Genomic DNA, 25,648 nt, shown 5'->3' with positions numbered 1-25,648 from the left:
TGGCGAATCCAATTGAGTATTTTGTCAGTCTCCCTTGCCCTATCATATTTGGGGAACTCAATTCTCTCTCGCGGTTTGGAATTTGGACCTCTTAGAAGGGGTACTCAACTCTTCATCCCCAAAGTTCAAAGTCCTCTTAGTCCCTAATCTGGTCATAATGGACTGCTAAGCTAGAAAATCAGCTTATCAACAGGAGTCTCCTCTCTTTGTCTTGCACTTGGATTATAATCCATGTGTGCTAGGTTTTGAGTTGAAAGGAGAACTCACGTTCTTGGCTAGTCTCATTTCTTCTTTCATTACAAAAGGAGAACTCCCTATGAAGAGGTTTTGAAGGAGACACTGCTGTAAATCTATTTGTGGGTTATCATACTCAAGATGTGTGTAACTCTCACCTAATCCATCCTTTTCAGGAGGAGGTGAAGGTGTTCTTTCTCTCTCTCCTTGGGGTAATGGAGGAAAAGAAATAAGTTCATTGTTATATCTCCGTTCCCCTTCCATTTTTTCCTTTTAGTAATACAAGAGAGAAAATGACTTGCTGTAATTTCAAAAAAAGGGGTTTATTTCACAGCAAAAGTCAAGTGTTGTAGAGTGGGTGGTACTTATCCAACTCCCGCTTCGTTTGTGTTGGGAAGATACTTAAAATGACCTCCTCTTTCTTCTCTTTTAAGCTTTTCTTCTTGTATTTCTGCTGTAAACTGGTACGCTCCGTTTGGGCTACTTGTTTTGAGCGTATTGGAGCTCTAGATACCGTTATAGGGTGTACTTGATGGGTGGATCACCCCCTTAAAATCTTGTTCTGATCCGACTTTCCATTGGGGAGAACGGGGGGGTCCCTTTTCCTCACGGTTTAAGGATTTTAAGGGTATATTCACACGGGGGAAGGAGGGGGGGGGGGGGGTCTCACCCCGTTAGGACACCCCATTCACCGTTCAAGACAAAAAAATTTCAAAAAAATCCCTTGTTTCAGAACCTTGTGAATTCAGGGTTGGTTGAGAAGGAGGTGTTTGCCTCGGGAATTCAGGGTTGGTTGGGAAGGAGATGTTTGCAGCCCTGGGAGTTTGTTGTGCTGCCCGCTTGACATGCGTGTCATTGGGATTTCGTTGTCAGATTTCGTTCTCTCGCAATCCTGTCCGCGCCTTCTCCTGCGACTTTCGTGCCTTGTCCCGCCGTCCTTCGCGGCTGTCATAGGTCGTGTCTTTCCCACATTGGTTCTTTCGCCATGATTCTGCACGTTGCTCTCTCACCCTCTTCTCGTCCAGCGCTCGTGGACTGTCACCGCTCTGATATCAAATGTGAAAAACCAGACTTTTCGAGAATGCAAATGTGTGCAATGCATGCAGAATTTGAATGCCAATTGGCCCTTCAATGGGGAAGAGCGCCCTCGTGAGAGTACTTGTTTCTATTTCGACCTACGTGCAAGGTGGGAGAGAGATGGCGGATGAATGCAATGTGGTAGAGAGAATGCTACGTGAGATTCACATGAAAGGGTGATACCCTTTCATTAATGTCCCTTGAGATCACTCAAGTTCCATCTTCCCATTTACACCTACCCTTATCCTATGACCCATGCACCTACTATTTAATGTACTCTAATGCACTCTTTCCCTTTCCTATTGCCCCTAGGACCTAGACACGTGTGTCCACATCTTTATTACTAATCATTGGCCAATGTTACATAGTTTTGGTAGTACTATTTACACCGCTTAATCGATCATAAATACAAACATATAACCGCACCATCAAATTGGTGCCTAACAATAATAAGGTTCTAATGACTATTAATTAATTAAATAATCATTTCTCTTGTCATGACAGTGCTCCTCTTGAAAAAGGCAGTGGTACCGCCCCCATCGTGCATAACCTGCAACTACGCTGCTCTCTGGGTATGCCTATAACTCTCCCTGCCTTGATCCTCAGCTGATGGGATGAGACTCGCATTTGTCCGATGGCAATCCTCAGTGCGTGTGAGACTCCTCTGTCCTCAAGATACTAAGTTCGGATGATGAGTCCATCCTCCGATACTCTCAAGAAATGGTCATAGTAGAGCTGGGTCTTGGTTGGGAACTCTTGGTCCCCCCCCCCAATTGCGAGATGTGTGGAGCTGAAGGAGGTCTAACCGTATGATGCAGTTGATTTTATCCCGTGGGATCAACTCGGGTGGTGCATCCATGCTATACTGAAACGGAGGAAGTTAGTCCATCTGAATGCCGTGACTGGCAAACCATGTGGTGATGCGTGCATACCATGCTGTACTAACCCTACTCTCTGCTAGTCGTATGGAAGACTCTAGTGCCAGTCTCGGAAGTCTCTCGCGAGCATAGTTGCCAGCCGAAACGGAAACGGAAGAAATGGAGTTTCCGGCCCCCGTCAAAACGGAAACGGAAGAAACGGCAATATGATACAATTTATGTATAAAAATTTATTTTTTATACATAATATAACTATCAATAGAGTGCAAATCATACATAATACAATTATATATACTTGAAGCTTCAAGCATCAATGCATCATTCATGCCTTTATGATTCTAAATTCTTGAATGATGCTTCAATAATCGGAAATCAACATGTATCATGACTAACAAGTTTGACATTACAAGAATCTGAAATTTAGAAGTTTGAAGTACTTTAAACTTAGCACACAAGTTGAAACTTGAAAGCATCCAATGTCCAGACTCCATAGATGATCATGATTCATGATCCACAAATTCCATGATCATGACTCATGAGTCATGCAAGACTCAAAATCAAAGCACCCATGGATGATATAAAAAAAAGCAGCTGCCACCTGGCACCAAGGTCCAAAGTATACTTAGTAGTAAGTACTGTATCTACTATCATAAAAAAAGAAATAACATAGTCTAGGAATCAAGATGCATCATGCTGCAGCTTGCAGGCTGCATGCATGATGCATCTGAAGTGTCATGACTAGGAGTAGGCTAGCACTGTAGTCTGTACAGTCATAGTCAAGTGACAAGGACCAAGGTACATCACTACTGATCATCTGCATCATCCATGGACTCCTCGTCATCGTCATTCTCTGCCTCCTCAGATGAGCCTGAGACATCTGTGTCACTGTCTGAAGAAGAATCATCAACATCAAGATCAGGACCATCAGGTGCAACTGAAGTACTAGCACCATCTCCATATGGTTGAGTGTATGATCATGTGTGGTGTGCTGGTGCTGACAGCTCCTCATACAACATGGTATATATGTCCAGCTCCTCCCGTGGGATATCTGGTATGGCCTTCATCTTCTCCTTGTCCACCTTGTCTACATTCACTTGGCGAGGTTCGGGGCAGCCGACGACGAACTCAAGGAGACAGAGGTTGCAATGACAAAACACCAACCGCTCCAATTGACCTGTGCTCAATCTGTTCCTCTTCTTTGTGTGAAAGAGGGCCCAAGTGCTCCAGTTCCTCTCGATTCCTCCATGAGGTTAGCAGCAGAGGGAGACGAGCGATGCTGGTATGCACGGACTCACAGATGGTTTGTGCGACCAGGGTTCCACATCAATAGGATACCTCCTTTTCAGTACAGTTTAGATGCCCCTCTGGTACTCCCACCCACCATCCCGATTGGGCCACATACCAACCAGGTCATTCGAGAGGATCTCCTGTAGCTACACACCTTTAGGACCTGGTTGGAGCCGAGGGAGCTTCCAGTGAAGCTGAGTTTTTACAGAAATTACTGTCTTCGCATTTTGGAGGAGGGATTCATCACGCCACCGGGGTACACTGAGCTTCATATGCCTCACTCACTACGGATCTCCATCGGACAATTTCGGGTATCATCACACCGCCTCCGCATAGAGAGCGGCAGAGCAGAGGGGATTCCTAGGGAGCATCGCTTATGCATATTGTGCGACTGTCAAGAGGTTGAGTCGGAGGAACATTTTATTTTCAGGTGCCCAGTGTACTACGAGATCCGAGGTCGCTACCACTGCCTCTTCAGAGACGGCTTCGGGCTCCTTTCCAGATTCCTCGCCTACCCAGATCAGAGATGCCTCGCGGCCTTCATTCACGAGGGAATCCGACATAGAGAGTACTTACTCAGGCGACGGGGCTTGGCCACATCATCAGACACCTCTCAAAGTAGGATCACAGAGTTCTTCCCATCGAGTGACATTGATCGTCCAGTCTTTAGCCACTGACATGACAGAGACCCCAACCCGACGATCGCAGCACGACACACGAGACATCGAGGGGACACACAGATCACTCTGGGGGACCTCCCGTCATTGTTTAGACCCGGGATACGTCCCATGGGAGTCACGGTGCCTCTGGTCTTGCGTCGAGCCTTGTCCAGGAGATCGAGACGCACGGCACCCCTTGACAGGCACCAGCGTCCCATCACCGGCTATGCACCAGCTAGGGGGATATGACATACGGAGGATTCCGCTCCGCTCCAGTCCTTTTCTTTTCATTGTTACATCGAGATTTATGTATGATCAGACTTAGGATTCAGCACGGGTGATGATGCTCGTTTCAGTAGCTCCACCCTTACTGTGATTTGTATCAAGTTTTCTTTCAGTCTCATAGACCCATCGGTCTTCCGAAGGACCGGAACTGCAATCGTGTGAGAGAACACGTATAGCAAGGCGTTTCTGCCATAAGCCAATTAAGCAAAGATAAGTATCAGGAACTTGATAGCTTTAAACATATTTGTAGTAGATAAAACTTCAAATTACTTAACGACTAAGCTCTAACTAGTGGCGTTGTAACTTCTCTTACCAAAGTAGGAGTACAGTTGCCATATTTCTCCCACCAGGAGACAGGCTGCAACTGTCTCTCTCGGAGCCTAGCCGTACCAAAGGAGAGGCTATGATTGCGGAACAATAGAAGTCCATCCTCCATTCTTCGTTGCATCTCCAAGTCACCACTTGTCAAATTTTGTAGATACTGTTGCATCCCCTCCAACTCATCATTCTCATATTGCTCTTGACTGCGCTAGAGGGGATGCAATACATGTGCCACCATGGATTGGGCAGTGGAACCAATTCCACCGCTTATTCCATATAGCACGGATGAACTCAACCCTAAATCATGCCACAAGAAATTAGAATGCAATATGCATGCAAAATTCATAGACTATAGATAATAGTACATACATAATATATATCTGAAAATTCCAGGCTTCATGATAACAAATTGCAATTTAGTAAATGCAATAATTATACATATTACGAAAGTAAAAAGTCTTACTTATCAGGCAATAGGGAAGTGTTTCTGTTGAGGGCCTCTCAATCTTGTCCATAAACTCGTACAAGAGTCCTAATGTGCTTCCCTCCATGTCCGTGATGCGAAGCACTGTGTAGATAGGATTAATCGATTTGATTAATGCCTTCGCCTGATTCCACCAAGACTCATCCATGATCATGCGGACAAATTTGATAGACTTTGCTTGGCCTCTATCATCCCAATCTCCCTGTAAGAAAACAATACAACGTCTGTGCTCAACAGATAACAGGATCTCATATGCAAGAGAGAAAAGCAGATAGTATGGAGAATCAAAAATTTGATTACTGTAAAACTGATACAATAGATGGCGCTGCCTCCCAGCCGTGCGCTCCTGTGTAAGAAGCTTCGATGGCGTGCTGGAAACAATAGAGGACGGAGGCTGGATGCTAAGGAATCAGGGTTGCTGTAGCCAGTGATAAATATGGGCTTCACGGGCTTGCTCTTATATAGCCACTAGTGGTAGTCGGTTAGACCCAATTGGGAGACCGACCCAGTCGGCCCAAAACAGCCGATTGGAGGTCGGTCTCGAAATAGGCCACCGACCACACGTTAGAACTGTGGCGTAGAATAGAGCAACTTACCTACGGTAACCATCCGGGATCATATGGGGCTTCAAACGGGTCCCGCAACCCGAGAGTGGGTTGCTCTGGGAAATGCTCCGTCTACCCTTAGTGCGGTCAGTCATGGGATGCCTTCCCGCACTTGCATGTAGCCTAGTTAGCAGTGTGTCAACTCTATTTGAAGCCGTCCAGCCATCAGGCCACACATGGTCCCCATCTGGTGTCCAAACCAGGACCTCCTGGATAATCGAGCTACTTAAATGCCTTCTCCTCATATGGGGGGCTTACAAGTAGAGTTAGCTGGTTCCCGCATAGTTACATGCAACTGGTGTACTAAGCGGGAGAACCATTGGAGGACAGAGATGCGGGTGCTGAAATACATCAAAGGCACACTTGATTATGGCATCACCTATACCAAGGGCAACATCTTGACCGGATTCTGTGACTCGGATTGGACAGGAGACGTGGACAGCAGGAGATCAGTGACAGGTTACTGTTTCTCACTTGGATCTGGAGCTGTGTCATGGGTCAACAAGAAGCAACCTACAGTTACTCTTTCTTCTACCGAGGCTGAGTACAAATCAGCATGTTTTGCTTCTTGTGAGACAGTGTGGTTAAGGAGGATTTTAGGGAACATGGGTGCAGTGCAGAACAAGCCTACGTAGTTATCATGTGACAATCAGAGTTGCATGGCAATTGCCAAGAACCCGGTGTACCACACTCGCACAAAACACATTGAGATTCAATATCACTTTGTACGCGAGCTCATCATGGATGGAGAGGTCGACTTAATGTACTATCCAACTACAGAGAATGCTGCGGACATCTTCACGAAGGCTCTTGGAAGAGACTTGCTGGAGAGGCATCTTCATCGACTTGGCATTGGGCCGAAAAAGTAAGTTCACTTGCGGGTGGACATTGAGGGAGGGTGTTAGATATCAATGCTCCACTCTCGTGTATGATGTCCGGCCGCATGTTGCACAAGTAAATCAAACTGCCCACAAGCCTTTTGTACTTCGCTTCGTCCACCAGTGGTGATGAATCCTCATTTGAGAGCTCAGCCAGGGGTGCCAACTGTCTTGCACTTAGCCATGCCAAATGCCTTCAGTATCTCTCCAGCATACTTGAGCTATGAGATGAAGATATGTTTTGGCTCTTGCCAAACTTCAATCCCCAAACAGAAATGCATAAATCTGAGGTCTGTCATTTCAAACTCTCTTTCTAGCAACTGCTTTGTTTGCGAGATCTTTTCTTCATGGTTCCCTGTTATGACAAGGTCGTCCATATAAAGGACCACGATCATACACCTGCCTTCTCCTCTGTAGATATACAAATTTGCATCAGATGGGCTCTTCCTGAACCCGTTTTGCAAGAAAGTAGGCATCAATCCGATGGTACCACGCTCGTGGAGCCTATTTCAGTCCGTAAAGTGTCTTCTTCAGTTTACAGACTTTACCTTTTGAACCGGGGATCACAAAACCTGGTGGTTGTTCCACGTATACCTCCTCCTTGAGATCTCCATTCAGAAAGGCGGATTTTACATCCATCTGAAACACGGGCCAACTTTCTTGTGCTGCTAAAGCCAAAACACTGCGAATTGTGATTAGTCGAGCTGTGGGAGCAAAAGTATCTTGATAATCAAAACCATGTACATGTGCGAATTCTTTTGCCACGAGCCGAGCCTTGTACTTATCCAACGTGCCGTCCGACTTGTACTTGGTCTTGTACACCCATTTGGTGCCGATGGATCCACAAGGTTCCAAGTGTTGTTCTTCATTATGGAGCCATACTCCGATTGCATAGCCTCAATCCACCTATCATCACCCTGTGCCTCTTCAAGACACTTGGGTTCTTCAACACGGATCACCTCTGTCATCAAAGCGTAGTTGACCAAGTGTTCTTGCGCCCTTCTTTGCTCCTCTGGTGTTCGGATGATTCCTCCTCAATGGCTGGAGGTTCTCTGCCGTCCAAAAGCTGCTTTACCCACATCGGGAATAGCCGTTGCCGTTGTGGTTCTGCATGCTCTTCTTCCTCTTTTTTAACTTGAATCCTCCCAAGCACCGTTGGGGGAGTTTGGTCTGCTGTTGGTGGTTGTACTAGATGGATATCTTGGTCTTGGTTGTCTGGAAAGGAAACATCCTCCTCCAATTGATGCGGTTGTTTTAAGAAGACCACATCGCGACTTACTATTACCTTCTTGGTAACAGGATTATAGAGATGGTAACCCTTCGCCTCTTTACTGTAGCCCAAGAAAATACACTTCCGGCTCTTCGGTTCCCATTTGGTCCTGTTAGGATCAGGGACATGCACAAAAGAGTCACATCCAAAAACTTTGAAATGTGCAGCTGAAGGTTTCTTACCAGAAAACAGTGGAGTCATCCCGTTCACAGCCTTCGCGTAGCTACGATTCAGAATGTAAACTGTTGTGTTACATGCTTCAGTCCAGAAAGTCTTTGGCAAATCTTTTCCTTTCATCATACTCCTGTCCATTTCGCAAATGACGCGCATCTTGCGCTCTACTACTTCATTTGCTGTGATGTATGTGGTGGGGGTTTCTGTCTCTTGATCCTGTGACTTTTGCAGTTTCGCTTGATGTGAACTCACCACCTCTATCTGATCTCAACTTCTTCACCTTCCTCCCCGTTTCTTTCTCGACCATTACATGCCATTCTTTGAACTTACTAAAAGCCTCATCTTTAGTCTTCAGGAAGTATATCCATATCCTTCTACTGTAGTCGTCGATCAGCGTCATGAAGTAGTAGGAACCACCCAAAGCTTCCGTCTCCATCTTTTCGCAGAGGTCCGTGTGAACGAGCTCTAGAGGAGTCTTTGCTCTGCTGGCCTCTTTAGGAAAGGGTTGTCGATGCTGCTTGTCCATCATGCAAGCTTTACATACATCGGGCAGATCTGTAATTTCTGGTAGGTCTGCAATCATTTCACTTTTATGCATCTCCTTTAAAGAACTAAGGTTAGTTGAGCAAACCTCTCATGCCACAGCTTAGTGTTGCTCACATCGGCTCGAGCACTGAAAGCTGAGAGTTCGTAGATGTTATTGCGCCGTGTACCTTTACCAATGACCTTCCCTTGAAGATCCAAAATCTGTGCGCCATTCTTATCGAAGTGAACTTTGAGGTCTCGATCCATGATCGCAGAAACGAACAACAAGTTTCTCTTGATATCTGGCACATAAAGAACAGCGGACAACTGTTTTACAACTCCATCTAACTTGAGAGCAATCGTACCTTTTCCTTTTGTTGGACATTTTGCATCATTGCTGACTGCTACCAGGATGTCATTTCCTACCGGATATAGAGAGGTATACCAATCCTTACGACTGGTCATGTGGCGCGATGCACCACTGTCAATAATCCAAGGTTCATCCGCAGGTACATGAACTGCCTCCGTGCAAATCTCCTCAATTGCTACGAACAGCTCTACTGGTACTGCCTGCGCGCTGTTGCTGGACTCTTTCTTTACTCCGTTCTTCTCATCTACAATCTTCTTTCGACACTCATTCTGCTTGTGCCCTACCTTGTTGTAATAGAAGCACTTGATCTTCTTCTTTCTCTTTTTATCATCAGAATAAGATGGGCTACCAGAGTCCTTACCCTTACCTTTCTTTGATCCAGCCGAGAAAGCCGAATCTTCTCCAGTCCTCGTCTTTTGACGCATCTCCTCCTCCAGAAGCATCGTGCTGAAATCCTCAAAGTTGAGAGGCGGATTTTTGTTCTGTGTATTCAGCGCCGTAACAAGACCGTCGTACTTTGGTGGAAGAATCCATATGTACCTTCGTGCTAGATTCTCGCTGGTGATGGTGATGCCAATCGCAGTCATCTGATCGTGCAGATTCTTCACCTTGGTGATGAACTTCTCTGCTGTTTCAGACTCAGACAGTTTCTCGTTCGCGAGTTGAGTCTCCAGATTCTGAATCCACGTCTGATTCGTGGTCTCATGCTGATTTTTCAAGACCGTCCATGTCTCCTCTGCTGTGGGACATGTTGAATTAATGCCATGACAGAATCACTTACACTGCAGACAATAGAACACAACGCATCTGCATTTCTTCTTGTCCACGCGAGAATCTGATCCGCAGTTGGTACTATCTGTTGTCCTGCTTTAGCTGGATCCGGTCTCGCAACCGGCTTCACGTCCACCCCAGTAGCAGTATCCCAAAGCTCGTATGCGCTTAGGATGGTCTTCATCTTGAACTTCCAGAGTGGATAGTTAGTGCCGTCCAACTTTTCGCTTTCGCCGAACGGTGGGTTTCGCAGTCTTGCGGGTTGGGCCATCTCTCACAATCTGCTCGCAAACAGAAACACACTACCAAATCTTCTTGCTAGAGCCCAAGCTCTGATACCATGTAAGAAAACATGTAAGAAAACAATACAACGTGTGGGGTCAACAGATAACAGAATCTCATATGCAAGAGAGAAAAGCAGATAGTATGGAGAATAAAAAATTTGATTACTGTAAAACTGATACAATAGATGGCGCTGCCTCCCAGCCGTGCGCTCTTGTGTGAGAAGCTTCGATGACGTGCTGTAAACAGTAGAGGACGGAGGCTGGATGCTAAGGAATCAAGGTTGTTGTAGCCAGTGATGAATATGGGCTTCACAGGCTTGCTCTTATATAGCCACCAGTCGTAGTCGGTTAGACCCAATTGGGAGACCGATCCAGTTGGCCCAAAACGGCCGACTGGAGGTCGGTCCCAAAATAGGCCACCGACCACACGTTAGAACCGTGGCGCAGAATAGAGCAACTAACTTACGGTTATCGTTCGGCCCAGAGCCATCCGGAATCATCTGGGGCTCCAAACGTGGGTCCCACAACCGAAGAGTAGACTGCCCTGAGAAATGCTTCGTGTGCCCTCAGTGCGGTCAGTCATGGGATGCCTTCCCGCACTTGCATGTAGCCTAGTTGGCAGTGTGGCAACTCTATTTGAAGCCGTCCAGCCATCAGGCCACACATGGCTCCCATCTGGTGTCCAAACCAGGACCTACCGGATAACTGAGCTACTCAAATGCCTTCTCCTCATATGGGGGGCTTACAAGTAGAGTTAGCTGGTTCCCGCGTAGTTACACGAGAGTGGAGCATTGATATCTAACACTCCCCACTCCCGAGACACAACCGTGCGCAACAAGCCGTAGCGCACTCGCACAAGCCTCTCCACCACTATGAACATGTAAGCAAACCTTGTGGTTGAAGGTTTCAATAGCTCAAGGTCACTATAAGCCCGATAGATGCTGAGGACTTTGGGTCTCTTCGTGACAAACTTCACGATACTGCGGGCTGTGGAGAAGATGGCATCAATCCAAGGTATCTTCCCTAGGTCCTCGATCAAAAGATTAAGGCAATGTGAGGCACAGGGTGTTCACATAATCTTAGGGAACTCATCTTCTAACATGGCACCCATTGACACACAATTGCTGCCATTATCTGTCACCACCTGCACCACATGCTCAACACCTATCTCCATAATGGCTGCCCATAAATGCTCCCAAATATACAACCTTGTAATCACTGTACCTGCAGTGGAAGCGTCTATGGCTCTCAAGAACATGGTTCCCTTGCAAGAAGACACTAAAATATTGTACACACTCCTCCTACGTGCATCTGACTATCGATCGCATAAGAGTGTGCATCCATATTTTTCCCAAGGCTTTTCAAGGGCTTCATTTGGTCTTCCACACATTCCCTCTCTCTTCTTAGCTCTCTTGTCCGCAAGGCCTCATATGTAGGCCCTTCCCATTCATACCCAATGCGGCTCACGGCTCTCATGGCCTTCCTGCATCGTGTAGTCTTCGCCACATGAAAGGGTGTTGTACATTGTATGAAGAGCTTTGTGAGCTCACTAGTGGCCTCCTTCACTACTTGCTTTTGCAAGCGTACTTGAATGCTAGACCTTTGCAGTGATCCTCTTTTTCCCGCACTAGCATCCACACTAATTGATCCATGTGGCAAGGGTGTTCTTGTAGCACTAGGACCCGCGCTCGATGTAGTTGATGCCTCTCTACCTCTCTTTGCATAACCCAATGTGCTAGCATCATCCAATGGCTCAGTGTCAGTAGCCTCTGCTTCATCTTGCAGCCCTTGCCCTCCACTTTTTGCAGCCAAGGCTGCCATGCGCACACGCTTCCATTCTGTTAGGCCACCTTTCATTGGAGTAGGCACAAACTCACAAGGTCCTACATCCTTGCTGGGAACACCTGCTAGATGGTCTTTCACCCGTGTGACAGACCCCGTTTTGCTTATGCCGCAATAGTTGCATCTCCACTTCTTGGAGCCACCGCCTCCTTTATAACTATCCAGGAGGGAGACATGGACCCAATAAGCATCTCTCGGCATTGAGGAGGATGGAGAGGTGAGGAGGAGGATTGAGAGTTCACAAGTGAGAAAGGATGGAGAGGTAGGAGGAGGATGGAGAGCTCAGAGGTAAAAGAGGATGGAGAGGTGGAAGGAGCTTGGAGGATCAGAGGTAGAAGTGAAGGAGGATGGAGAGGAGGAGGATGGAGAGGTTACAAGTAAAAGAGAGGATGGAGAGAAGAAGGATGGAGGGATGGAGTGCAGGCTGCCAAGCTGCAGCTTGCAGGATGGAGAAGATGGAGAGAAGGATGAAGAGGATGGAGAGAGAAGGATGGAGGTCCGAGGAAAACGGGATGGAGAGAGCTTAGAGAAGGTGGAGAGAGCAGCAAGGATGCACAGAAGAAGTGCAATGGGCGGGAGGCGGCGAAAAAAGGAGCCAAGCGGTGAAATCATGATTTTGAGGGTCTAGGTCAACAACAGGTTTTACGAAACGGCGTTTCTTCAAGAAACCGCCGTTTCTTCAAGAAACGCCATTTCCGTTTCGCCATTTCTGTTTCTTGCCAAGAAACGGCCGTTTCTGGCAACTATGCTCGCGAGGTAGGTCCCAAACTCTGTGGAGGAATGTCACTGTCTGAAAGATGGCATCAACTTGGAGAGGGGTCATGGCAAACTCTGCCTGTACTATCTGATGGGGGACCGAGGGCTTACTCCGAATCATCCTAGAATAACACTTGTAGCTGCTCAAATCTCCTACATTCTGTTGCTGAAAAATCACACCCCCAAAAAGGTGCCGCATACATGGCAGTCAACCTCACTAGAGTGTTGAAAAGCCAACACTTCGTTGGTGGATCTTGGAAGTGCGCTTGGAAGCACTGTTGCTCTAGTTGGACCAAAGCACCATGCCTCACGTGAGTCGTGCTCTAGTTGTGTTGGTCATCGTGAAAACTGGTCTTGTGAAAACTGCACCCAAGGATGTGTAGGACTGCACAATCTCCATTGGTTGACTCTGGTATGTGAAGCTATGTTGGTGAAGCACTGTGTAAGAGGTGTTGAATATCATGATCTTGGTCTTCCCAAGGTTAACCATCAGGCCTCTCTCTCTGCAGTACACCTCCAGGGCATCTAGATGTCTCTGTAGTCCCATTGCTGAAGATGATAGGAGGACTATGCCATCCGCGTATAGTAGAATCTATATCATCAAGTCAGCTAGTGGTGCTCCCTCGCCTCCTAGGCGGTCTATGAAAGATGTGATCTTATCAATGTAGAGCCCGAAGAGTGTCGGTGAGAGAGGGCATCCTTGTTTTACCCTGAACATGCTCTCAACCGAGTCTGATAGACCTCATGGGGCATGAATTCTCCCTCTGTCGGACTCATAGGCTCACCCCCCAGATCAGAACCCCTCTGGAATCTGCATATCCTGTAGTCTCCTGATCATGTGGGATCGTGGGACAGTGTCGAAGGCCTTCCGAAAGTCTACAAAACAAGGGTAGACTTTTTGGCGTCTCGACCTCGCCTCCTCAACGATAGTCCTCAAGGTAAAGATGTGGTCTAGTGTGGAGTGCTGTCTCCGGAAACTTGCCTGCACTAGAGCACGCTGCCCATGTGCCTCTATATGGTTGCTGATTGCCCTATCCAGTACCGATCCATAGATCTTGGCCAGCGTATGGCCAATCATGAGAGTGTGATAGTTCCCAGTATCCATGGGATCACGTGCCTTGTGTATCAGTACAATGAGAGAGAGAGAGAGAGAGAGAGAGAGAGAGAGAGAGGGAGGGAGGGAGAGAGAGAGAGATTAACGTCCATGGGAGGCTGAGGCCTCGCGGGCCTATGGGACAAGGTGACACCAAAGGGGAAAAACTCATACTGGCCACAAGGGGCTGAGGCAAAGGGTGCGCTAAGACCCTTTGCTGAGTACTATGCTGAAATAAAAAGAGCTCAATGGCTCAGGAAAAATCAACTACAAAAATATATATCATATCATGTGCTATCTGCTATCTGGAGCAGGCTGGGAACTGGAACTAACTGGAAACTGGAAACTCAGAAACCGAAACCCGGCACTGGTGGCTCGTCTATGAGTGGCGAAAATGTCTCGAACGTAAGTCTGTCTGACTGTCTCGTGCTGTGGTGTCGGACGGGGATGTGGTCTCCTCGATCTTTGAATCCACTGGGCTATGTTCAGATTGACCCCTCGTCTCGGGCAGTCTCCTCTGAGGAAATCTGTGATAGGGCGAACGTCAATCGAGTGTGCTCTGGGTGCTCTCTGTGTCGTGGATGGCCTGTGCAATCCTCTCTCGGTGATCCAGACTGCCCGCATAGCAGCTAGCTCCTCCTCCACCCCACTGTGTCCTGGAGCTGACTCGAATGCGTAGAAATCTGTGACGTGCCACTGTGTGTGGTCAGCCTCTGCATCCTGTGGTGTGATGGCCTCCTGCTGCTCTCTGCTCCTGTGGTGAGAGAGAGAGAGAGAGAGAGAGAGAGAGAGAGAGAGAGGTTTTTTGTTGGTAATAGGTTGGTTCCTTTTCAGCTAGTTTTCTTTATTATGTTTCCCATGATCAGTGCCTCAGGGACTTTTTTTTTGTATGATTGTTTTTTTCAAGCATTAATAGAAACTTCTTTTCTCTATGTCAAAGTCCTTTTCAGCCAGTTTTCTTTATTATGTTTCCCATGATCAGTGCCTCAGGGACTTTTTTTTGTATGATTGTTTTTTCCAAGCATTAATAGAAATTTATTTTCTCTATGTCAAAGATTGATTTTTTAAAAACAAGTGGACGATGCCATCTCTTGTGGGAAAGGGTGGCGATTGCTGACTCATGTGTTGGTTCCTTGTAGATTCGATAGGAATAATTTTCTATGCTGCTATGGAGATGATTGTCTATTCCTCATTTTATACAAACGAGGGGACTTGACCCCTGTATCAGTTGTGTATCACTCTCATGCGTTTAATTTGTGCAGAGCAGCATCTAAAAGGGCTGTAGCAGCTTCACAATCTATCAATGAAGAAGCGGAGGACATCGCTTCATCCTCTAGTGATGAAGAGGTTCCAGATGATGCTGATGAACCTGAAAGTGACCCAGTTAAGACTTGTCTATTGTATCAAAATCTTCTTCTCTTCTTTTTGTACTGTGAACACTAGATAGTCCTGATACTCAACAAATTTTTGTAATGTCTGCTGAGTTTACAACTTACAAATTTTGTTTCTCTTGACGGGTGCCTGAGAAACTTCTTGTGTGCATCAAATACGCTCCCAAAAGCATACTTCGTCTTGGTACTGTTTTTTAATTCTCAGCTAAAATCATAGGTGGTTTCTAAAACACTGACAGGAACCAACCCCCACTCGAGGAAGGAAAAGACAAGCCTCAACTACATCTCAAGGCAGAGAGAGACGAACATCAGGTTCAACACAAAAGCGGGGCCGAAAATCCATGAGCACCGTCACAAGAACAACTTACATTGATATGGAGGATGATGACGATGATGATGATGACCAAAACAAACCAGGCTCTTCTGTGGCACAAACACCGGTACAGTATTAACAGCGTATACACATACATTTTAGAATTATTTAGAGACCAATATGCGGGTATGCTGACATGCATGCATGAGTGATATATAATGGACCATTGGGGGCATTGATAAGTGTGAAGGCATGTTGCAGTAGCAATCCTCTCATAGGCATAGTGGAGTCAATCACTTGTAACCTTTCTGGAACAAGTATCCTGCCTCTTAAGAACCGCTTCTTTTGTGTTTCTTTGACATCCTTCATTTGGGCACATTCTGTGTTTCCTCACGATCTGATACACGAGTCCATCAAAGCAGGTATTCTCGTTTTAATATGTGCACAATCTTTTACATGCGTATGGCAGGTTCGCCGGAGCTGGGGTTCACTTCGAAGGTAGCAAGTTCACAAGTCTGACATGTATTTTGAGTTATGCCGTCAGGCTCAGTCTGAGCTTCCAGCACTCTTCCTTTAGCAGATATGGTACGCGTCTATTTTTATATCCTTCAGCAGGTATTTTGATAAACATGGTGAGCTGGTACTGCTGATGGAAACAGTTCCACCTTAAGGTTTTTCTAGCTGGGAAATGGATGCTCGAATGAGCCATACGACTTATGGTTTCTTGCTTATCAATTGCAGTGGTTTTCAAAGGAATGAAGAAAGCTTGAGTGTATAAATTATATGGTGCTAGACAAAATTAAGAGATTACTCATTTACAAAACTACCTCCCATTGTCCAAAATACAACTGCTCCTGACAGTCATGGAGTAATATGTGAACCTAGCCATGTCATAAAATTTCATGTTACTGGATTTGCAAGTTTTGGATCATAAAGAGGAAGAAACAGCAGAAAGCAATCTGCATGAAGTGGAGGCAAGATTTGCGAAATGGATATCGGAAATGTTAAAATATTACGTTGCCATAGACTCTTTGTATCAATGGAATTCCTTATGTTGTATATTCATGAACTACACATCACACAATTTTGTGTGAATGTAAGTACTATTTTCTAATTAATGATGTGATCAGAATGTACAAATTACACAGGAATGTACTGAAAGCCAGAAACATGCTTACCTACCTTGTATTACTCCTATTAGGCATATCGATGTTTTTTTATTGAGATTCAAAGATCGGATGTTTGGCGAGGTGTATACTCTACGATTTGTTCGTGTACATAACATTGCATGCATTAGATTTATTAGTGATTATGATAGCAAATACTTTGATCAACAATGAGATGTGTGACATCAATTGATAATGTATGGTCAAATTGTAATGATAAGTATGCCATAGTAGAACTTCAATCATGTGATGGAGATTTCCATGTACCTAACAAAGGGTTCCTTATTCAAACCATCTTTTAGAAATACTAGTCTCATTGACAAGGTTTTAGGTAAGACGCTCTCAGTGAGTGCCATTGACAAGATTTTAACAAAAAGTAATGCAAATTGAGAGAGCCTTTTGCAAAAAGTTGGTCCAATAAGGTAGAAAATATGGTTTGACAAAATACTAGTGGAGATCCAAACGCAAATAGACAATCTAGCACAAACATCATCCTTTGATGAAATATCATAAGATATTTTAGATTTTGAGCACATTCCACAAAGTTTGCCATTGTTACCCCTCCCCCCCCCCCCCAAACAAAAAAGAAAAATGAAAATGAAAAAAAAGGAAAAAAGAAGCAAGAAGAGTGAAAGAATGGTGTAAGAGTTTTTGAAAAATACATGCAAAAGAATATGGTCCACAAACAAGTCATAAACACCGGCATTTGACATTAAAAAAAAGATTCAAATGTTGATGATTTAATGTCACTAGGATGCACAAATAGTTCAAGTTAATCACAAGAATGAGAGTAAAGACAACTTTCCTTCGTTAGTATGTCAAAAAGCGAAGTCTTATGGGTCAAAAAAAAGTAAAGTATGAAAAAGAGATTAATGAGGAGTTGGAGTGTTTCTTAATTTATTATTATGCGGCATTGCGATCGCTTTTAAAGACTATTTGGTGATTAGAGCATGTCATACTGAGAAAAGAACGTGCAAATAACTTAACATTGACTTATTTAACAAGGCAAGGAATTGGCAACTTCGAAATGTGCTTACAAATTTAGGTATTAAAAAGAGGGTCTAGGTGTTCGAATTTAGTCGTGATATTGTGAAGCATGAATCTTAGACATTGCACACAAGGATCTCCAAGCAAAAAGTTCTATTTCATTCTAACTTGTCCAACAATAATTGAGTGCATTTATTTCAAGACTTGCAATGTAGTGAAACAAGCCACATGAATAAACAAGTTTTTGGTGCTTAACATCGCTCGCAGCTTGCTTGGTTTTATAGCTTGGAAAAAAACCTAAAAATTGGTTATTTATGATGCATGACTATGCATCTGGATTTGGATGTAGTAGTGATGGGGGCAACCAATTAGATAATTATTGCTCAATAATATGGTAGGAAGCACACCATATGGAAAATCATAAAGATGTATAATAAATCCATTTTTTAATATGCTCGTGCATTGGGTTATAGCTACCTCTAACTATATGAAGTTGAGGTAGTCTTGTGCCTTTCTACCACTTTTTAGAAAAGATTAATATAAACAAAGCATCTAGCTTGGCACTATAACTTGTATTGCTATGGGGTCCATAGTTTACATGATTACGGGGCTAGGGTTATCTCCTTTATGTAATTTTGCATTGTGTCAGCTTCCTTCTTGCGCTTTTACGAATGACATTTAGAGCATTAACACAAGCACATCTTGGATGTTTATGGCAATAAAAGCCCCTAAGCATCATCCACTATTGAAGATGGGTAATTTGAAAGTATTTTCTAAAATCTACATGATATAGAGGAAGCATGATAGCTCATTATTTGTAATGTAAGACAATGAGTGGTGAACAAAGAAGTATGCTTTACTCCGGCATATGTAATCCAAGATTTAGAATTGCTAAAAAGGTTTTGAGATCCTTTATTTTTTGTTTGATGAAATAATAAGATAACTAGATACTCCAACATTGACTTGATCATTTGATTACCTGCCACAAGTGCTAGCTCCACCAAGATTCCAAGTCTAACTAAAAGAAATTAGAAGCATAGAGGAGACATTGCAAGAATTTTTGAATAATTAAGGAAATATGTTGAAAATAGAGTTAGTGACAATATGGATCAATTGGAAATCAATGAGATAGTACTTAGTTCAAATACAATGGAAACTTCAAATGCAGATGTGATGCAATGTCAAAATATGACAAATTGGATAAACATGGAATGCAAAAGTAGGAGCTAATACAAATACTAAAGACAATTTGTGTGATATGATAAAAAGGTCATTTTCTCAACAAGATGGTTTGATAGCAATCAATGCAATTAGTTTGGGATTAACTGTATGAATAGGCATGCAATTATAAGGAGTTTAATTGTATGAATAGGCATCAACACTAGATATACTTGAGCAATCAAAAGATATTGAAGCACATTATGCATTTATTGGTGCAATTGATATCAATGTCAAAGATGCAATTTTTCAAATAACGAGGGAAGGTATACATAATTTGCAATGCATTTTTTGTAAGAGTATTGAAAGGAATTTATAAGTAAATATTTTGTTATTATTTACTCAACAAAATTAGATTTTACAAGGAGAAAAAATTCCAAATGGATGGCATAATGTAGAGACATAGAAGACGACTAGTAGGTAAATCACAAAAGGAATGAAAGAATCAGTAACATTGAAGGATTCAAAGACAATGGAAGGCAACAAAAAATAGATGGACAAGTACTAGGAACAACATATTTCTTGACAAACAATGAAAAAAGGGAAAAGAACAAAATTTTCCATGAAAATTTGTTCATTGAGTTTATATGCAAATAATATTGTTGATAAAATATCTCAATATATGGCCAAAAATATTGTAAATATAATGGTACCATCTTTAACAATGCCATTCAAAGAGGCAAATCAACATGGGAGAAAACCAACCAATATGCATAGATACACTTTAAATGTAGCACATGTCAATCTCAACCTCAATGGTGGTAGATTTATGTTTTGATTTGACAATGAAGTCTTTGAAGGTGAATAAATTATATTTGAAAGCAAGTTTTAAAGAACAAGTGTTTCAATTATAAAAGGGGGAAATCTATAAGGTCACGTTTTAGACATCATATCAGTTCAAGATACAATTTTGAAGACATCAAAGTTTTCTTGATCGAAATGCCAGATAAGGCTAAGCATAGTAAAGATTAAGCACAATCACCAAATGATTAAAAAGAAGACATGTAGAGATAGTTTTCCAATAAAGAAAAAGCCTAAGGATTACATCAATAATTGTCAATTAGTCATGCCATTTCAAGATGGCATTGCTTTGCTTGTTCCAAGTTGCTTGGCATTAAACGCAATGACAAATTCATCCTAGAAACTAATCGGGGCTAGAGTTATTCTCAGTATCTTCAATGTTTTCAACATTTTAGCATCATACCAAATATACTTCAATCATTTCATTTCTATCATTTGCACTTTATGGGGGGTACTAGACACCTCTAGTTCTCCTACATGGGATGTATTTATAATGTATTCAAATTTTTTATCTTGTTGGCCCTTTTTGGTCTTTTATAAAAGTTAATAACCTCTCTCCCTCCCTCCCTCCCCCTCCCTCCCTCCTCTCTCTCTCTCTCTCTCTCTCTCTCTCTCTCTCTCTCTCTCTCTCTCTCTCTCTCTCTCTCTCAATCCTGGAAAATGATATGACTATAATGATTGCATGTCATGTCCAAGATTTATGCTTCACTCCCAATGCCCAAGTTGGCTAGTTTGTAGAGCACTAGGGATTTGAAGCCAATGGATAGGTAGGATTTTGAGCTAATCATGCGACTCTAGACCACATCTTCACATTGAGAGGAGTCAACTTTATGGGATGAAGTTTGAAACTTGCCAAGGGGATCTTATAATTCATGACTTTTTGAGTGGCTGTTGCTCACAAAAGCGCCAAATTTGTAGGTTAGAAAAATAAAGCTTTGCAAAGTATTTTTAGCAAGCATTTGCAAAGGTTTACGTAAGCATGCACTATGATGAGTTTGATCAATTTGGCCAACATATAGTCATTTGTGGCCAATGTGTTAGAATGTATGCGTTTGGCATGCTCTAAAGCACTAGTTAGAGATGATGGAAAAATCAAACTAAGAACATCCTAGTTATTCTCTCATTCAGCCTAAACATAGAGAAGTTGAGTCCCTCTCTTGTCCTCTCATAAATCTAGAATTGGACCAAATACTTGACAGTATGGCTTATGAAAAATGACGAGGTATCTATTGTCTATAGTAAAGTTCTTCAAGTTTACTATTACAACAAGATTGTGACAGAGTCAAGTGGTGATGGTCATTCTAGTGATGCAAATATTGAGCTGGGCAAGTTGATACCAAAGTGACAACAAATAAATGTTATTGGAGACTAGAGGCCTCTATCATGATTCACCAATATAAGCTCTATGCAAAGGCCCTTGCCCTAGAATGATGAAGCATATTCTATGAGAGTTAGCCTAGCCTTGGATTTGTGCAATATTATTAAGAATGTGACATTCAAAATGGACTATGGCTTATTGCACAACAAAAAAAGATGATTACAATAAGCTTGGATCTCGATAAGGCATACAATCGGTTAAGGTGGGACTTCCTATTCTCACCCTAAGGTGCATGGGTTCTAGTGTGAATTTTGTGATGATTTTCAAATGTTATTATTTAATGCCTCATCACACTAACTTGTATCAATGGGAAATTAATGGGGCATTTTGAATTGAGTTCGCAATCAAGTGTTATCTACTTGCTCCCCTACTCTTTGCACCATTAAAGGTATCATGCTCCCTTTAGGCCAAGAGTTGTGGCCACAAATGTTTGTCAATGATCCTAGTGTCTTCTCAATTGAGGTCCAAGGAATAAGCAAACCTAGCTAATCCTGTTGAATTAAATGAGTTTACATCCCTTTTGTCTTGTGGAACAAGGATAATTATGTAGCAATAATGCTATTATAGAAACCTACACAGGTGTGAAGTACAAAGAACCATATCAACTAGATTGGACATGGTTGTATCTTTTGGAATTTGGGATGTCTAATTGGTAGTGGATGTGAATACATTTTTTGGAAAATTAGTTGTGCAACATGGCAAGTCAAGTCAATTGGGTGGCAGGCCAAGATTAAGAGGCAAATGGTTTTGGCCATGACAGTATACATATATGGCAATGGGGCATAATGGAGAAAACTTTTCAAAATTCCTTTAGGATGATGCTACTAGAAAATATGAGATTCATATTATTTCATGTGAGCTTATAATAATAATGAAAGAACATGGTAGAGTTAGGGTTTCATACTACTAAATAAGCAACACTACTATGTTAGTGGCTACCAAAGTTTTCCCTAGTGAAAAATATATAATTAGCTAATTAGCAAGCTAGGTAAATGGGAGAAGGGGCCTTAACACATGAAATTGGTGTCGCCCTTCCGGCTCTTAATAAAAGGATCATCCACAATGAAAGGGTTGGCTACTTACTAGAAAAAAGTGATGCCATAGTTGGTGTGGAAAGGCTGGGAGGGGATGAAGGGGGACAAATTCTTCAATTAATATGTTTGGTGGGGGTTATCCACTAATTCATGTAATATTCCATGGTGATGATTGAGTTTTCTAGGGTGCCCAAACTCTATAATAAGCATATCCAACTTTGGGGGATAACCTAGACTAGAAATATGAGAATGTAGCATTGATAAAGATCTAATTAATATAGTCTTGGGGTGTATGGTAGAAGGTTGGATGATGTGTGGGAGAGGAGAGCACACACAAAGGGATAAGAAGACACCAAAAGTGGTGGAGCAAAAGCTACTCCAACTTATTCCTCTATCATATATATATGAGTATACACGGGCATTATACAAGTGGGCGGGCACACTGCCCTTTACCCCAACAACCTCCCACTTAAAGGCAGTGTGCCTTTAAGGGAGTATAGTACACATATGATACAATCAGCCATCAGCTGAAAAACAAGATGACCAGACCGTCATCCTATGCCCATCGGCACTTTACAATGAGCAAAGTGCATAGACGATAAGCTGCTAGCAGACATCACGTCTACAGGATATAAAATGACAAGCTATAGATGCTTGTCAACCAAGATCTCATTGGGAGAGTGAACTCTCACCACCACGTGCTTCTGTGCTAAGTCCATAGCACCCAAACAGTCACTATGCAAAGAAAATGTCTCTGTACCACTAATGACCATAAGCACATGCCCTACAATAGACCTCTGCTGGTCTACCCACCCTGCATCACCTGCATGCTGCTCTTGGAAGCATAAGGACATGATGTCCACAACCACTTCCCTACTGCCAAAATCTACCATAATCATGCTACCAACTTCCACTGCAACAGAAGCAAGAACCGGAAGTGTAGCCCCAATGGCAAAGATGTGAGAACCAAGTCTCAACCCAATTATGGATGCATGAAGTACTATGGCTTCCATATCAACCATAACTTGCCACTTAACTGATCTGTGATCGCCAAACCTACTGTGTTTCAAGTATGGAGCCAATATAGGCAATGGAGTACTCAGTAACTTCCCCCTCTCCATACTGAAACAACCAAGTATCTGAAGACAAACATCATCAAGACCATGCAGCTCCCAATGCAAAGCATCCCTGTCCATAAAGGACCATATGGCAAGTAACCTCAGAAGGATAGCAACCTCTTGATTATTGAGACCATAACCTGTCTCGCTGCGCATCAAGCTCTCATAACGGTATCAAACCTATGAAGCCAAGCTCGAGGGGATTGCTTCTGGCCATGGAGGCACTTACAAAGCAAACATATCAATGATTCCTGCCCATGTGCAATATGACCTGAGTCAATAACTACAGAAACCACATCTGTCCTGGCATAACTAGCCAATGAATCATACCGGGCATCATTAGCCAAGGAATCCTCCTCACCATGCATAGCCTCATCCTCATGTGCAAGAGGCACTCCGCATCCTGGGAGCAAACTGTAACTGTCCATAGAAGATGCATCAACAATCTCCATAGGAGTATAAACCTGTGGAATACTCGAGACATCTGACCGTCTCTGACCAAAATCAAGAAGTAATCGTCGTGGCTGTCCCAACTTTATAACCTGCTCACCGTGGGAAAAAACTCCCACTCCAAGGGATATGGGCTGCCCCTGCAAAGAATTCAGAGGTATCAATGCACTTACACCCTCCTGGAACACCACTCTCCTGCTATCCACAGTCTTGGGCTGTCTAAACATAGCATCCTCTCTGAAATAAACATTATGGTTGTGTATCAGCTCTCTAGCTGAAGAATCCCATAACCTGTAGTCCCTACTGGAGTCATTGTACCCAAGGAAGATACACCTCCTCGATTGGGAACCATGAGTATAAGCCTCGCAACCAAACACATGTAAATGCTCATAACATGGTGCCCTGCTTGTCAAGAAGTCAAATGGCACTCTACCATCCAGAGATCTCCTAGGTGGCCTGTTAAGCAAGTATGCAGCTGTCTTACATGCCTCAGTCCAATAGCAATAGGTAAGACTTGCATATCGTAGCATGCTACTAATCCTGTCCAATAGAATCTGATTTATGCCTTCTGCCAAGGCATCATGAGCAAAAAGATGAGGAGTGGTAACACCCTCCTGATACCAAGTGTATAACATAGATGCTGAAATCTAGGAGAGGTAAACTCACCATCAGTCATCAAGCTCAATAACTTCTTTCCTGACTAATTTTCAGCATTACTTAAGAAGCGCTAAAATGTATCATATACATCATGCTTCTGATGAATCGAATATACCCATATGTACTTTGTAGTAGCATCAATAAATGTCACAAAGTAAGAGGTGCCACCCAGTGAAACGGTAGGCATAGGCCCACAAACTGCACTATGAACCAACTGCAATGGCTCAACATGCCTCTCACTAACTGTCTTCCTCACTAAAGAGGATATTGACTGCTGACCATCATGATAATCATGACATAAAATCTGAGAGACATCCATAACAGGAATGTATCTCAATGTTATAAGGGCTTCCATACCTGTAGCAGACATATGTCCAAGTCTGGCATACCATAAACTAACTGATGGTTGCTTACTAATAATAAGCATCTAATCCTGGACACCTGATACATGTAATGCATAAGAGAATCCAACCCGTGATCCCCTAGCCATAACCAGGTTGCCTCTAGCAATCTTCCATGAATGATCACCCAAGAGACACGATAACCTGCCTCAACCAACTGTCCAATACTGATCTTGCTCATAGCAAATCCTGGTATATGTCTAATCCTCTGCAGAACAAGAATAGAGCCACTAGGCATAACAAGGTGGATATCCCCATAACCATAGACATCCATAGAATGATCAATGCCCATCAAACTACTCTCCACAATGCATTCCTGATATGCACTGAACCATGACCTATGAGGGGTCATATGACATGAAGCACATGGATCTAACATCCAATCACCGAGAATGGGTACATCAGTGGCCAAGAAGGAGGTGTCAAACATAAACAAAAGAATGCCTTCATCACTTCTATTATCAGTGGAAACCCTGGCATCCACACCTTGAAGCTCAACATGCTTCTTCTCCTTCTTCTTGTCATTTTTAACCTTGCTCTTCTTCTTGCATTTTCTTAGCCATTTCCAGTGGTACTTTTTCATGTGGCCATACTTTCCACAATAGAAACATCTAACACAAGTCCGAGAGCTAGACTTGCTCTTGGAATTCCCCCTTGAATATGACCTATTTCTACCAATTGATCTACCTTTGGAGTGAATATCAAGGCTGTATTTCAACCCATCAGGGCATTTCAACCCATCATGTTGTAACATAACACTATCATGGTCATATATCCGGCATATACGAGAATAGAACTCATATGCATGGCAGTCTACACCCTGTACACCATCCTGTACCTGCAAGTAGACTGACTTCGAGAGTGATGACTGAATGATAGAGCATGCTTGCTCATCCATGTCATCCCAATCACTCTGCTTAATGCTATTAGGCTTGACACCT

At 43.3% G+C, this 25,648-nt stretch overlaps 1 protein-coding gene across 6 annotated transcripts in view; it reads left to right on the top strand.

The window, feature by feature from the left end:
• MRE11 (DNA repair and meiosis protein (Mre11)) overlaps positions 1-16,655 on the top strand; it is a 154,643-nt gene extending 137,988 nt beyond the window's left edge. For 5 of the 6 annotated variants that reach the window (XM_087400837.1, XM_087400839.1, XM_087400841.1 and 2 more), the window contains 3 exons: positions 15,056-15,176; positions 15,424-15,624; positions 15,967-16,655. In XM_087400837.1, the coding sequence (XP_087256963.1) occupies positions 15,056-15,176; positions 15,424-15,624; positions 15,967-15,999 (355 nt within the window). In that variant the 3' untranslated portion in view covers positions 16,000-16,655. The remainder of the gene's footprint in view (positions 1-15,055; positions 15,177-15,423; positions 15,625-15,966) is intronic. The other variant, XR_015543885.1, reaches the window with a different exon arrangement.
• Positions 16,656-25,648: the final 8,993 nt, after the last annotated feature.

This window comes from Dipteris shenzhenensis, chromosome 29, assembly GCF_047967505.1.
Source record: "Dipteris shenzhenensis isolate YYH24624 ecotype China chromosome 29, Dip_SZ_1.0, whole genome shotgun sequence".
NCBI classification, from domain to species: domain Eukaryota; kingdom Viridiplantae; phylum Streptophyta; class Polypodiopsida; order Gleicheniales; family Dipteridaceae; genus Dipteris; species Dipteris shenzhenensis.
Note: the sequence above shows the minus strand (reverse complement) of the source record. Positions and strands in the feature narration are given on the sequence as shown.